This window comes from Ursus maritimus, unplaced genomic scaffold, assembly GCF_017311325.1.
Source record: "Ursus maritimus isolate PB19 unplaced genomic scaffold, ASM1731132v1 scaffold_17, whole genome shotgun sequence".
NCBI classification, from domain to species: Eukaryota; Metazoa; Chordata; class Mammalia; order Carnivora; family Ursidae; genus Ursus; species Ursus maritimus.
This window is the reverse complement of record NW_024424119.1, coordinates 28,200,413-28,216,186: the sequence shown is the minus strand read 5'-3', so window position 1 is coordinate 28,216,186 and position 15,774 is coordinate 28,200,413. Positions and strand designations below refer to the sequence as shown.

Genomic DNA, 15,774 nt, shown 5'->3' with positions numbered 1-15,774 from the left:
CAGTCAGCCTTTGGTGCTACCTGCCTCCTTCCTGCAAACCCAGCATGCATTGAGCCTGCACTCCAGGCGTGTGCAGCCAGTGCCAGGTGCCAATAGGCATGCAGGCAGGTTAGTGCCCAGCTCTTGAAGAAATGACGCCATTATTCAGCCGAGACAAGTACTTGGTCAAAGGGGAGCCCAACGACACAATGTAGGAAGCTCCTTGGAGGCAATGAATGATTAGTGAAGGGCTAAAGGAGCACAGATCTGAGTGGGCAAAGAAAGCAAGGGGAGAAGGACCCAGGAAGGGTTTGGAGCTTTCCACAGCAGAAGTAGGGAGCCACTGATGATTTTTGAGCCAAGTAGCTATAAAGCCAGATGAAGGTTTCAGGCAAGTTAGGTTGGCAAGTCCACCCAGCCTTTGTTCAGCACACACACTGTCAGTGCCCTCTGGGTTGCAGGTGCCGTGCTAGGCATTCAGAGTACTTTAGTGAACGAAATAGGCAAACATCCCTGCACTCAATAGAACTTACACTCCAGGGGGCGCCTGGGTGGCTCAGTTAAGCCTCTGCCTTCGGCTCAGGTCAGGATCCCAGGGTCCTGGGATTGAGCCCCACATCGGGCTCCCTGCTTCTTCCTTTCCTTCTTCCTGCTGCTCCATCTGCTTGTGCGTGCGCACTCTCTCTGTCTCTCTTTCTGTCAAATAAATAAATAAAATCTTAAAAAAGAAAAAAAAGCAACTTACACTCTGGCAGTGTGGCTGGGGGCAGGGGACTCAGGCCCGTATTGTTTGTTAGCAATATCGTGTATGGAAGGCGGTGAGTATGAGGAGAAAATGGAAAGGAGAGGGTGAGGGGGTGGGGAGTGGCTTGGGTGGGCTGCGTCTCGCAGGGCGCCTGGAGTCCGGCAGACTGCTCGGGGCATGACTGGGGGTGAGGAGGTGGCCTGAGCTCCAGCGGTGGCAGCAGGGAGAGCGAAGGGGCAGGATGGCAACCTCGTGCTCCTGTTTTCCTTTCAGAAACACAGTGTACAATATTCGGAGCAACAGGCAGGCCCAAGGAACAGGCCACGGACCTCCAGGGGAAGATCCTCCACTGAGTGTGGGACCTCAGAGGGCGGAGCGCCCCTTACCTTCTGACCCCGGCACCCCAGGTGAGCGCTCGGGTTTGGGCTGTCCTCAGAGACCAAGTGAGTGCCCTCTGTGTCCTCCCCCAAAATCAGCATTTATGCTTTTTGTGTTGAACATGAAACTCTCCAGGTCACTGCTCCTGGTTTCCGTGGGTTTAGTAGCAATGACTCCTTTTTTTATTAATATTATTGTGGTAAAATACACATGAGATTTACCATTTTGACCAGTTGTAAATGCACAGTTCAGGGGCAGGAAGCACATTCCCAGCGGTATTCAACCATCACACCATCTGTCTCCAGTAATTCTTCCTCGTCTTCCCAAACTGATGCTCTTAGCAATGACTCCTGAAGTAATAAAAAGAAAATATCTCTCACCTTTTCTTTCTTACTTTTTTTTTAATTTATAAGGAAAGGATATAAAAATGCCTCCCTGGGGTGATGAAACTCAGCTCTGCTGGAAGAAGCAGAGCAAGTGCCCTTTAGGTGTCCATCCAGTGTTATTCCGTAACACTTTATTACTTAACAAAATGTGAGTGGCTGCACCGTCGGTGGGAGGATGGGCTTTTGTTTTTGGAAATTGGTATGGGTGCCCTTAGGACATTCTGTAATCTGGAAACAGTTGGAAGAAAACTGGCTGAGGCAGTGGGGTCTTCTAGCCAGGGGGACCCCTAGGCTGTATAGAAGTGGCTCCAGAAAAAGCACCCCTTTGGGGCAATGTCCAGCAAGGCCCCACGGATGACAGCGAACGGTGCACAAGGGGCTCCGTACCCCATCGAACCGGTCATAATGGAACCAGCACTCATATATAGCAATTACTTTGTGCCAGGGCTACCCTAAGCACTTTTTTCCCTTTGGTAACAGTTTTATTAAGATATAATTCACATTCCAAGCAGTTCACCCATTCGAAGTATATGATTTACCATAATCGATTTTAGCACATGCCTATTATTCCAAAAAGAAACCCCGCATCCCTGCAGCTCTAGACAACCACTGTTCGGCTTTCTGTCCCTGTGGATTTGCCTGTTCTGGATAGTTGATACAGATGGAATCTGCAATATCTGGTCCTTTAGGCCTGGCTCCTGTCACCGAACAAAATCTTTTCAAGTTTCTTTTACATGTACCAAGTGCTTTGCCTGCTTTAACCTCTTTGACCCTTCCAGCAACCTTGAGCGTAGCTTCCGTTGTTCTCATTTACTAAATCAGGGAACGGAGGATGGAAAAGTGGAATGACTCGCTCATGGCCATACAGGGGGTGCGGAACTAGGAGTTAGGGTTCAGGCCAAGGCTTTAGAAAGGCCTCATTTTCTAAAGCAGTGATTTTTCACTCTACATTTTTATTGCCATGACACTTTGACCCCCGTAAATAAAATCTAATATACAGTGCAGATTGAAGCAGACTTGAGCAGGGGATGGGAGTCTGGGATACCCTTGGCTCCTCCTACCATCTTCCCCTCCCAGTCAGCCCTGTGGCACCCCCATGAAATCCTACAGCACTGACAGAAAAACGCTCTCCTAGGCCTCGTCTTCTCCAGCTGTGAAATGGGTGCAGTGATCCCTACCTTGCCTGCCCTCAGGGTCACTGGAGAGTAGTGTTATCAGAGGGCAGCTGGGCTACAGCCCCCACCCCCGCCCCGCCCCGCTCTGCTCTTCTATACCCCACGGCAGGAAAGAGAAAGAAGCAGTGCTGTCCTTTGAGCTCTGCGGTCGGGTTTGTGCTGAGCGCAACCGGATTTCTTGTAAGTTGAGAACAAAACCATTCTTCTGTTCTGCCCCAGAAGACATGCTAAATTACTCGACTCATACTCTAAGCCCTGCCTGTCCCCTCACCTGGGATCTCATACCACATCCTTATTTTTAACACCCTAGTCCTAAAAGGATATCAGGGGAAAGTAAATGAGTAATTTGGGTTAGGAAATTTAGATCAGACCAAGATAAGATCCTACAGAATAGCTAAGAGTGGGCAGCAGGTGCGGCTCGAGTTTCTCAGTAGCCAAGGCAAAGCGGGAAGTGCGAGTGTTAGGTCATTCCCAGGATCTGTAAAAATAAACATATTTTATTAGAAAATGCAAAGCCTTTTCTGGCACAGAGGACTGAGAGACATTTCTTCTGCTGGTACCTCATAACGGGCATGATGTGTATGCATCATGTAGACAAGATTCTCAAGGTCTTTTGACCATATAATCAGGCCATTAAAATGTCCCTGGATGCAGGCTGATGGCAGATCCCTAAAGTATAGGCTTGGGGCAGGGCAGCACAAGGCATCAGGGGTGGCTGAGTGACTCTGATGTTGAATTTGTTTGAAGAAAAAATAAAAAAAAAAAATTTAGCAATGGTTGGCGAATGTCTTCTATAAAGAGCCAGATACTAAATGTTGGAGGCATTGTGGGACTTATGGTCTCTGTTACCAGTACTCAGCTCTGCCCTCGTGGAGTGAAAGCAGCACAGACAATGCACAAACAAACGAGTGTGGTCGTGTTCCAATAAAACTTTACTTACAAAAGCAGGTTGTGGGGTGGATTTGGCCTGTGGGCCACTGGTTGCTGTCCCTGGCTCTAGGGGAAATAGGACTATGCAGCCTGGAGGCGGTCAGCTGTGGGGAATGTGTACCCCAACTTAGCTTGTAATAAGAATCCAACGAGAGTCTGACTTACTCTCTGGGGCAAGAATGCAGAATACAGATATTCCATATTCCTGTCTATGGACAGGTCTCTGTACTTTGAAAATGGCCCGGAGGGTAGAGGTGGGATCCTGAAATAAGAAACAAGACATCCTGCCAGGGCTTGTGCCTGAGGTGGCCCCTGGCACAAGCAACACTGTGGTATGAGATAGCCCATACAGGCGGGGGTCTGAGACAGGGGAACAGGCACACTTCAGAGGATGGGCTGAAGGACCCAGCCGGGACAGTATAAATAATGTTCATATAGCCCAGGGCTTCTCAAAGTGCCATCCCAGACCTGCTGCAGCAGCATCGCCTAGGAAAGTTTTAGAAATGCAAATTCTCGCGCTGTGCTGCAGACCTATTGATGGGAAGCGCTGCGAGGAGGGTCCCACAGTCTGCATTTTACTGGGCCCTCCAGGCGCTTCTGCAGCAAGCTCAGTTTTGAGGACCACTGATCATAACCTCTGTGTTCCTCCTTCCGAGCAGGGAAAGATCCAGCGGATTCTCCAAAGCCTACAGCCAAATCCTCTCTGACTGCCAATCTCATTCAGAAAGCCAAGCGCCCGAACAACACCTTTCCGCTCTTTGCTGAAGGACTCACACGGACCCGACCTGCCCAGGAAAAGATTCTGGCCTTGGAGCAGCAGGTCCTGATGCTCACCAAGGAGTTAAAGTCTCAGAAGGTGAGCTCTGGCCCCAGAGTGGCCCCAGGCTCCAGCGCACCCCTCTGGGCCTGGAGCCTCTGAACCAGCTAGACATGCTTCGGTAGCCCGGCTGGGCATGTGCCGGTCTCAGTCCTTCACAGCCAAACTGCTGGTGGTGGGAGAGGCTGTGCTGTTGGTTACTGAGGGACATGTGGACACTCAGCCTAGGTGACGGAAGGCCTTCCAGGGCAGGGTCTCCGGAACCTACTTTGTAATTGCTCTTGGACTCCTTCTGGAAGACTGTGCCTGGCCTGACCCCACACTGAAGAGAGGCAGCATTCGGAGGAGGGGGATCTGGATGCAGGGTCCTGGGAGGGGTCCCCGAAGGAACTGGCAGCTGGTAACGGTGCAGATCGCTAAAGGACTGTCACAGGACAGAGAAAGCAGGCAGGTCTGTGTAGCTCTGGGGTTCAGCCAGGCCCAACAGGGACAGTGATGAGGAAGATTTTGGCTTAATAGAGAAGTTAATTATAGCAGTTAAAAAAAGAGTTACATGGTCATCATAGAACACAGATGACACACATACACAGATATTACAATCATCCCCAAATCCTACAACCCGGGGAATAAATCGTTTGCCTTCTGGGGCAACTTTGTGAAGTACTGAGAATCACATGGCAGGGACAGGAGGGGGACTGCCACCCTGGGCACAATAAAAGTAAAGTTAGCACAGTTGTTACTGAAAATTCCAAGGGTCGTGCCCGGTGATGCCCCCAGGGGTGGGCCCCACTGAGAACCCAGGCTTCGTTTCCTCTGAGGGGAAGGCCCAAGTCTTCATGTTTGAGCTTTGGCTGCCCTCACTCTTTTCCTGCTTTACTTCCCAGCTCTGCCTCCTGGGGGGGTGGGGGGTATACTGTATGTACTTCTGAATAGTCTCCCCCCTGTACATTTCTTCTCCTTTCTGCTGCTCTGTTTTTGGCGAAGACAGTCCAGAAAAATGCTCTCCCTACCTAGTTTTGCCCCTTCTCTGCCTTTCTTGCCCTTCAAGCAGATATTAGGGGAAGCAGCAGAGGCTTCCCTCCTGGCAGGTCAGGGGGATACATTTAATGAAGCAGCCAGTGATTGGAGTTCTCCAAGCAGGAAGCTCATTCGTTCATATGTTCTCACTTCGGTTGTGTATTCAGCTGGTCTGTATCGAGGGCCTGTGGTGTGCACGCAGTATTCTGGGCGCTGGGAACAGTGGGAAGAGACACGGGCCCTGCCCTGCAGGGGCTTGCGTGTCACGGCAGAGACAGGCGGTAAGCACACCGACAGCCACATATAGCAACATAGCGTGTGAAGTCCCCTCTGATGCCACTTAGCAGCCCAGCTTCTTTTCCCTCAGTCATCTTCCTGCGCTGTGGTGGAGCTGCCGGAGCTCCTGAGAGCTGAGAGGGCATCCAGCTGGGCTGGAGCGGCTGCCTGGACCCTGGACCGGTACGGCGTAAGGCCCAGACACAGCCTGGCCAGGAAAAGCAATCTGGATGTGAACACCGCCTCTCCTTTCACCACACCTTCCCCTTCTTTCTAGGAAATCTGGGCAGCCTCCCGGGGCTTGGCCTGTACTTCCAGGGTGTCAGGAATGGTCCAATGAAGGAGAGAGGCCCAGGAGACTGAGATTCATTGAGGTTTGCCCCCAATGGCTGTGCCGCCCTGGAGGACGTGGCATTCTGAATAAACGAAGGCAAGCTGTTGGAAATCAGTAAGGGCCCCCAGGCTGCTGCCAGCTCCCCTGCAGTCAGGGTGAGAATGGCAGGAGGAAGTTGTTCAAGCTTGACGGAACCTGGACTTTCTTACTAGTTCACTCTCCAGCAAACCTTGGCCTGGCCTCGGACCGACAGTCAGGAGGAGAGGAAGGCTTGCGGTCTCACTCGTGACTCACGACGTGAGTGCTATGCGTGCTCTCTGGCCCATCTCGCAAATGTGCTTTTGTCTGGTGGGTGTCTCAGAGCACAGGCCTTGAAGTGGAAGCTGCCGTCCACCGTTCTGGCCCTGAGCAAGTTCCTTAACCTCTCAAAGCCTCAGCTTCCTCCTCTGTACCTGGAGGTACAGCGGTGCTTACTGGAGAGGCCTGCGTCCGGATTCATAAAGCCCAGTGCCTGGCACGCAGCAGCTGTCCGCCAGATGCAGGCTTTGATTGGTTTGGCTGTTACTGTGGCATCCCTGCCCTTGTTGATTCCTTCCGGCCTAACAAGGAGTGGCACATTCCTCTGAGGGCCTCTAGGAAGACAGATGGGCGCCCATGAGGGTCTCCCAAGAAATGGGTGGCATTGCAGTGATGGGCGGAGGTCAAGTCTTCATCCCACATTAGTCAGGGGGAGCCCCAGCCCTACTGACTCTGGCATTTTACCTCCAGCCCAGATACCAAAACCAAAGAGGAGGGAGAGAAGATCGACACTTGGCCCAGAAGTAGGACAGAGGAGCCCTGCAAAGCCTTGGGGTGCCCAGGGGTGTCCCAAATGTGCAGAAATGCTGATTGGAGGGTGCTAACTGTCCATCTGAGACCCTCCAAGTCCAGTTCCTCAGCTGGGCAACCAGTCCCCTGGACTCCCCTGGGGCCACATCTACAAAATGCCTTCCTGCGTCTCTTCGGTGGAAGGTACTCTCTTTCTGCCTGAGGCTGCGGGAGGTCTTGTCCTGGCTCAGCCACCCGGGTGGTCGTTGCCAATAGCTTTAGTGATCCTTGAAGAATTTGTATCTCCAACTCTGTTGGATGCTGTGGAGGGCACAGAGGTACATTGGGTCCCTGCCCTCGGGTGGGGAAGAGCAGAGAAGAGCATACATAACTGGTGTTAAGTGTGGCCCTAGCTCTGTGCTCGGGCTCTCCATGCATCATCGCTAATCCTTACAACAGTCACCAGCCCCCTTTTCTTGAGGAGCAGACTGAGGCTCTGAGAGAGTCTGCATGCCCAGGGTCTCCCATGGGCCAAGACTGGTTCAGACTCTGGTCTGTCTGCTTCTAGAGCTTCTGCCCTTTTCACCATGCCATGTTCAAGGAGCTCAGAGACAGTGGGTGACTGCCCCGAGGTCACACAGCTAGAAGAGCCAGGACTGAGGTCTTGGCCTCCTTCCCCAGGTGCAGGACTCATCCCAGCCTCACTGCCTGCTCCGTGGTCTCCCTATACGGCCCAGCATCAGACCTGAGCACCATAAGTGCTCTTCAGAAAATACGAATGCGCTCGTGTCTGGTGTCATATGAAACCATAGGACCACTCCAGTACCCACTGAGCCATTATCTGTCCCAGGCCCTTGCAGCATGCTGGCCCCCCAAGAGATTTGGACTCCTGGAGATAGCACCAGATGGCTGCTTGGCTGGGTGACTCAGGCTCTCAGAGTTGACAGAATTGCACCCAGCCTGAAGGCTGTCTGCTCTGGCAGATGGAAGCCTGTGTTTGTAGTGATGTTGGCCATCTGTTGACTGCTGGGAATGATGAACTCCCTATCTGGGGCCAACTTAGCTTGCTCAGGGTAATTCGTTGAGGAAACTTGTTGGGGGCAAAGTGCAGCCTCTTACTTCCCTAGAACCCCAGCCAGAGACCTCAGTGTACACTCCCCTTGTCCAAAGTACAGAGTACAAAGAATTCAGTGTGCATAGAGGGAGGGTCGAGAGGGGCCCTAGATGTTTCCGCTTGGGGAGGAGCCCTTGCCATACTTTCTCTCTTGTTCTTGAAGTGGCTGTCCCAGGAGTAGGGGGCATGCTCTCCATTTTACATATGACAAAGCCAAAGTTCACTTTTCTGAAACACCGTCATTAGAAACACCCTCATGGGCCTGGAATGGCAACCAAGGCCTCTGGGGCTCCAGAGCCAGTGCTCCTTCACCTGCACCCTCCTAGTGCCCAGCCTCCGAGGGGTCAGTGGCTGGAGTGCTGGACTGAGAGACCAGTGCTCTTTCCCCAGCAATGTCAGGCCCGTCCACCTTGATTTTAGTGAGTGATGAAAGTATCAACTCTTTGATAAGGGAAAGGATTAATTTTTAAAAGATGATTTGTTGGCTCTTAAAATTTTAAATAATCAACTATACTTTGATAAAAAAAATTTTTTTTAATAAAATGACATCTTGTGGCCAGTTATCAAAGCCTGAAATGGGCCAAACAATGATTTGGTAAAGAAATATAAGAAGTACCACTTGATCAGCTCTTCTGTTTCTAAGAATGGGTCCTAAAGCATTGCTTATAGTTGTGGAAATCGGAAACCCGGATGTCCCCCCTTGAGGGCGGGCCGAGGGCACTGGGGTGCGTCCAGACGAGGAATAGCCCCTGCACTGTTGCCAGCAATGGCGGTGCTCGGTGACACGCCATAGTGTATTGTAAGGCCCCGAGCAGCTTCCCTTTTGGTTTTTAATATTTCAGTATGGTGTGCGTGTGCATTTTTTGTGACATGTCCTCAGGTTCATCCATGTTGTAGCATGTAACAGGATTTCCTTCCTTTTTTAGGCTGAATAATATTCCGTCGTGTGCATATGCCACATTCTGTTTATCCTTTCATCGTCAGGGGACATGTGGGTTGTTCCCATCTCTTGGGTGTTGTGAATAATGCTTCTATGGAACATGGGTTATTTCTGTTTTTAAAGAAATGGAAAGAAGTGTTTCAGTGCAAAATCTGTTAACTACACCTCATGGAGACAGAAGTGGAGGACCCTTGATTAGGAATTGGGGGCCTCTGTGACAGCGTGTTTTCCCACCTGTGGGGATCCACCAGCTCCTTTTAGTCCTCTTCCTTCTCCTTTTTTGGGCTTCAGTGTCCTCCTGTGACAGCAAGGCGACCTACTGACCATGTGGTCTCCTCAGGCCTGTCAGCCGCCAGGTTTTCTGAATTCGAGGTCCATTCGCACTGCTCATCTCGCGCTTCCTGCCCTGAGTCCGTCCCTCCCCTGCTTCCTTTCTCCCTGTCTCATTCTACTGTAGGGATTCTGGGGTGGGAGGAGAGCCTCCTGGGCTGGAAGTAGGAAGGGGGAGGCAGCTGGATATAATGAAATGGGCTTCAGAGTTGACTCTGCCAAAGTTGGGGGAAAGATACCCGCCTGTTGCTGAGCCTGGGAGTCGGAACGGTGGTGTCTGCTGGTTATTTCGCCCGGGCTCTTAGCAGGGTCATCTCCAAATCTCAGCCGGACCAGAAAATGGTCTCAGCTTCTCAGTCATCCTGGAGCCACAGGAATGGTGATCTCTCTCAGCAGAGCCTGAGAGCTAGTTCATTCCAAACATTCCAGTTGGGTTTGTAACCTCCTCCTCACCCCACCTTCCGGCCACACCCAAGAATGCCCAAAGCCCCACATAGGCTCTTTCATTCCTCTGGGCCTTTGCTGGAGCTGTTGAGCCAGCACATGGGGAAAGCCCTTCCAGCCCTCATCTCCGACCTCCTGCATGACCGTCTCTGGCCCTCCTCATTCTTCACAAATCAGCTTAAACTGTTCTGCCTTTCTGTAGGATAAACTGGTTTTCCCCCACCGCCATCCCAGGTAGAAATCATTGCTCTCTGCTCTGTATCCCCACCAACACCCTTGCTTCCCTCTCACGGTAAATCACTCCGTTACAGTAGTTCACTTTTGCTCCCACCAGCCGTGGTGGTTTTTGAAGGTGAGAATTCTGACCGTCTGACCTGTCCGCCTTTGGGCCCCCGCACCCAGCTCAGGGCCTGGCACTGAGGGGGGCTTAATAAAGTTTGGATGGCTGGAGGGAAGGGAGAGAAGCAGAAGAGGGCCAGTCCGTGGTCCCCAGGTTTCAGAAGGTGCATGCTTATTTGATCTTGCCATTAATTAATTTCTCAGATAAAGTCATGATTTGGAGCAGTTCTCTTCCAAAAATGGAATCATTCTTAGCAAAAACCTTATCTAGCTGATTCATTTAATTGAATACTTTAGTGTAGATACAGGTAACGTGTTTCTGGGAAACCGCGTTCTCTGGCATGGAGCATAGCAATTACCCAGAGCCCCTCCCTACCAGGTCTGAGGTTCAAAGGACTGGCCACTGGGCTGCCTGGCTTCTGATATTCTGATCCTGGCCTCAAGTGAATCCACATCCCTGATTTGGGACAGGACAGGCCCTGGGGAGGTTGGGGGCTTGAAGGCATGGAGAGTCAAGTAGACCTGGAGTTTCCGTGTGGGTACAGTGCCCCTGCCAAGGAATACATGGAGGTCTGCTGCTTCTGAGCTCTCTCCGCTTTCTCGCACTAGGCCTGCAGGCATTGCTTGGTGGCCTGAGGGGCTGGGCACGGTGGGCTGCGTGCGGCTCTGTGTGCAGTTTAGCCTGAGGATGGCCCATTTGTTTTCTCTCCGGCACTCTCCCAGCTCCATCGGTAGCAACTACTTGACGCTATATTCAGGATTCTGAGGCCTCCACTAGGCTTAGCGGGAAGGAATATGGAGATGAATCAGTCAGGTCTGCCACAGGAGCTGGAGAGAAGAGCCAGGCCGGCGTGCCACGGGCTGCCTTCATGACTGACCGAGCACAGGCTTGCGATGATTTGGGATTGAATTCCATTCTAGTCTGCGGGGCTGCAGTTTTCCCGTCTCTGAAATAGACATGTATCAGTCAGGGTTCAGGCCCAGCTGCTGTAACAAAGAAGCCTCCGAGTCCTCTGGCCTAAAACAATCTGGAAGTTTACTTCTCTCCACCCTTCTCATGGAAGAACCCAGAGGTTAAGCGAGCAGTTCCGAGCACGTAGCGCAGCTGCCGTCCTCATCCTTCACCTTCTGCTCATGAGCCCAAGGTGGCTGCTCCAGTTCCTGCCGTTTCCCCGCCAGGAGGAAGGGCAGCATGGGTGGGCGGTTTTCAGGGGAGGACCCAGAAGCTACCCACATAATTTCTCATATCCCGTTTGGACAGAATAGTCACTAGGCTACACCTTGCTGCAAGCCCAGCTGGGAAATGTGGTCCTCAGCTGGGGAACCATGTGTCCGGGTAAAACTCCCTCAAGCAGGAAAGGAGAAAATGAGACGGCCCAGAGGATGATGCTCGCCACCCCTCAGAGCTGTTAGGAGAACTGGTGATGGTAGCAGTGCCGAGTCCCTGGCACCTCACAGGCCTCCCCCGAGTTCACGCGGGGCTTCCCTTTCCTCCCCCAGGAGCTGGTGAGGATCCTGCACAAGGCGCTGGAGGCTGCCCAGCAGGAGAAGAGGGCGTCCAGCGCGTACCTGGCCGCAGCCGAGGACAAGGACCGGCTGGAGCTGGTGCGGCACAAGGTGCGGCAGATCGCAGAGCTGGGCAAGCGCGTGGAGGCGCTGGAGCGGGAGCGGGAGAGCCTGGTGCAGGCGGCCGGCCTGCGGGAGCAGCAGGTGCAGGAGCTGCAGCGGCACGTGCAGCTGCTCCTGGAGAAGAACCAGGCCAAGCAGCAGGTCATCTGCAAGCTCTCCGAGAAGGTCACCCGGGACTTCACACATCCCCCTACCCAGCCGCCTGTGCCCCCGGGGGCTGCCGACAGGGACTTCCTGAGCCAGCAGGAGAAGATGGAGCACCTGAAGGTAGGGCCCCTCCCCTCAGGCCCTGTGCCCTCAGGGAGCACACTGCTCTCAACCCTGGGGGTTTCTTAGATAGAGCAGGGATAACCCTTCATTCTGGAAGGTTCATGTTTGAAATTGACATTGCTGGAAATATTGCTACACACTTCCTCACTGTCTTAGCCAGAAGGTCCGGCGCATTTGACCTTTTCATGATATCCTAGGCTGGAAAGGGAAGGGGTCTCTAGATTATCATTAGAGGTGGAAGAGCATGAGATGAGGTCGGAACTCCCGAGTGCCAGACCAGCTAAGTGTCACGCGGATGCCCTCGGGAGCTCAAGGTTCCTGGCGGCCTCCCCCAGCATGCAATCAGGTGATGTGTGGCCGGCTGTGACTTGCCCATAACCGTGGCAGTAATCGCTGCTCTTCTGTGAGACTGACTGCTGTGCGGCGGCCACTGTCATGGGTGCCCTGCTCACATCATCTCATTTGATGCTCGACCAGCCCTGTGAGGCTGTCACTTGTGTGCTCCCCACTGTGGGCAGGAAGGCTGGGGCTGAGAAGGGGCCGTGTGCGGAGGAGCTGGGGAGCTGGAGCTCTCTGATGAGCGTCTGCTCTGCTGCCTTCTGGTTTCTTGGGCCTTCCTGCTCCTGCCGCTGTCCCTGCCTCCCCCTTGTCCAGGCAGTAGTTCTCCCCTGGGGAGGCTGTGCCTTCCCACAGAGACCAATTGCAGCATGGGGAGCAGGAACTTAATTTTAGGTGTGGACAGCAGTGTCCTCTCTAAGACGTGGTGACAGGAGCTGCTGGACCACCGGGAGGCCTGAGGCTAGGGATCAGTGCTCATAACCCCCACTGCCCTTAAAGGCAGCTGCATAACCAGGGCCGGTCCTGCCCCAAACCCCACCACGCACAGCCGCACGGGTATACATATGTACATATAATGAGGGGAGCTCCCTTGCCATGGGACCAAAGCATCGCTGCTGGAAGAGGGGAAGCAGAAGGAAAAAAAGAAAATTCCAGAATCTTTTGAGAGACCACTGGGCAGTGTGGTACAGTGGCCCCTACCCTAGCTGTGAAGTCAGGCCTAGGTTTGGATCCAGGCTCTGCCTCTTACTAGCTGTGTGACCGCAGGCAAGGTCCCTCACCTCTCTTTAGAATGGCCTCACTGTTCCTACTCATGGGGTTGATAGGGGGGTAAAGGAGAACATGAAACCCAGATCCCACCCATCTCCTTCAGCATGAAAAACTACATAGCTAGTCTTTGAATCTTTTCCCTTTAAAATCAGATTCTTTTGAGTTCAAAATGAAAACAAAATCCTTTCAAATGCAGATGGAGTGAGACTATTAGAAAGCTCTAGGGGCTGGAAAACTGCTTTCATCAGATTGCTTCCCTACCCTCCTCTGCCCTGCTAAGAGTCTTCTGTCTGTGCCCATCTTGCTGGAATCCACAGGTGAAGACCCCAAAGAGCAGCTTGGGGCTCCGAGAAGTAGATCTGTCGGGTGCCTCCAGACCGCGTCCGAGAGCCGGCTAGAAGCACGGTCTGGCTGTAGGGGATGGAGTGTGCCCCTGGATTTGCATGTGCGGGAATTGATCAGTGAGCCCAGATAGAGGAACTTCCTGTCAACCAAACTTACCTTGCTTCTGACCCTCAGAGGCCCAGTGTTTGTGCCAGAAAGAACTGCATGTGCTAGAGTTCCTCGTTTGTTAGCCTTTACATGTCTGATCTGGAAAAACAGAAGACTCCTCAAAAATCCGTTGTCTTTCCGTTTGGAGACAGAGCAATGTTCACATCTCCCCTTGCCCTGGGACGGAGGGCATGCGACCTTAAGGAAATGCCCCCTTGTTGAAGCTGCCAGTTTGAGAACAGGATCATTGACCTCTTAAATATCGGAGCTGGAAAGACTCCGAGATCTCGTGTTTGACATTTTCTGGCAGAGACAGCTGAGCCCAGACAGGGGTCCAGGGTCCTACAGTACAAGCAGCAGGGTTGCAGCTAGACCCAAGTCTCCCCACACAAGATCCACTGCCTTCCCCACGAACACAGGGGCTAGTCCACGCCGCGTTTCCCGGGGAGAGTTCCCGGGCTCCTGATCCCTGTGAAGGCAGGCAGACAGGCGCTCTTCTTCCTGTCCCCTTTCTCCAGTTGTGTTTTCCTCCTGTCCTGTGGCTTTCTCTTCTCTGAGCTCTCTCTTTTTCCTCCCTACAGTTCTGAGCCACGAAGAACACTCAAGGTAGGGCGATGAGCTGAATGGGGAGATGCTGCCCACCCCCCCACCCCCACGGCTGCTCCAAGAGGTGCTCACACCCACCCTCGCTGCCTGGGCTGGAGGCCGGTGCCCCAGGCAACATGTCCAAGGCCTTGGAAATGCCAGGGAGCATTCGGGGCCTGGGGTGAGGACAGAGGGCTGGTAACAGGAGGCAGAACCGAGTGGCCGTGTAGAGCGGCGCACTCCGCCGACACGCTTTCACCTAGCAAGGGTTTTCCATTCCTCTGTGGACCGCACGCACCTGGGCTTGGATCCTGCCTCTCTTGCGTTCTAGAGGACTTACCCTCTCAGTACTTGTTTCCTCATCTGCAAAATGGGAACGATGGTACTTTAATACGTAGCCCACAGCATGGTGGAGAAAAATTACACATGATAATGTGTGTGAGGGGAAACAGGTCTGACACATAGTAGGAGCTCAGGCGAGGGGTGGCTCTCTTCCTCCCTTGCCGGAAGCTTGTATTTTCACAAGCGTTTGGGAAGAACGGACAACAGCATCATATCAAAAACAATTAACGGTAATTAACTCATAATATGGTAGTATCCAGTCAGTGTTAAAATTTCTCAGTTGATTTGTAAATATTATACATAGCTTTTGGGTTCTTTTATATAATCTTTTAAAATAAATAAATAAATCCTTGAAAAAAAGCATGCGCAACAGCAGCAGGGGGGACGTCTCCCAGCGGGGAAGGAGGATGCTGCCGCGGGAGCCCAGAGAAGGAGGAGACACTGGTATTCACTACGTGCGGCCGCCAACTGAGCCTTTGGCACACAGGACCTAATCACGTCCTCCCAACAGTGCCTGAGGCGGTACTGTTCCTGTTCCTGTTTTCCAGATGAGGGGAGGAGGCGCTGAAAGAGCAGGAACTTGGGCTGGGCTCCGTGGTGCAGGCAGGATCTCTATCCAGGCAGTAGGGCCACAGAGCCGGCTCCCTGTCCACTAGGCAGCGCCGGCCCTGGGGCAGCGCCTGTGTCTCTGATGCGGCGTTATTGTCCTGGAGGGTCAGCGAGGTCTGCCGAGCACAACCCTTGAAGGATGAACCAGACATCTGGCGTCCAGGTGGATTCCAGCAGGGACAGAGCCTGGGGAGTATCCAGGCTGTAAATGCAGTGGTTGGACTTGGCTTCAGAGTCATACGCATCTGGGCTCGGTCCCACCCAGTCTCGTACAGCTGTGTGACCTCAGACAATGTACTTGTCCTTTCAGAGCCTCGGAGACCGTGTCTGAGTTCCTTTCAGGGCTGCCGGGAAGGCTGAATGGGAGGATGTGCTTAGCGCGGGGTGGGGGGCATAGGGTGATGGTGCGGGGAGCCCGCACAGCTTCTGTGTTCAGGAATCTGCGAATCTCCAGACACCAAAACGGAAGACCATCGTCATGGGCAAGGGGAGTGGTCCTGGAAAATCCTGATGTCCGTGGGAGGTTGGTCCTTGTGCTGCAAACATGACGAGTCCCACCAAGCTCGCCACCCCTCCACCTAAGAATAAGAAAATGGGGGTCGTAGAGAGGAAGCAGGCCCCCACTTGTGCAGGAGAGCAGCTGGCACCCCCTCACAGCATTTCTGAGAAAAGGGAGCCCAGAGTTTGACCTCAGGTAGACATGGTGGGAGAGTAGGAGGAAGTCCAGGC

The 15,774-nt window shown here is 53.0% G+C and overlaps 1 protein-coding gene across 3 annotated transcripts in view; it reads left to right on the top strand.

The window, feature by feature from the left end:
- TBC1D2 (TBC1 domain family member 2) overlaps positions 1-15,774 on the top strand; it is a 51,583-nt gene that overhangs the window by 18,735 nt on the left and 17,074 nt on the right. For all 3 annotated transcript variants that reach the window (XR_005835215.1, XM_040631651.1, XM_040631652.1), the window contains 3 exons: positions 998-1,131; positions 4,253-4,449; positions 11,512-11,907. Coding sequence is in view for 2 of the 3 variants with exons in the window: in XM_040631651.1 (XP_040487585.1) it covers positions 998-1,131; positions 4,253-4,449; positions 11,512-11,907 (727 nt within the window). In the remaining variant the exon portion in view is untranslated. The remainder of the gene's footprint in view (positions 1-997; positions 1,132-4,252; positions 4,450-11,511; positions 11,908-15,774) is intronic.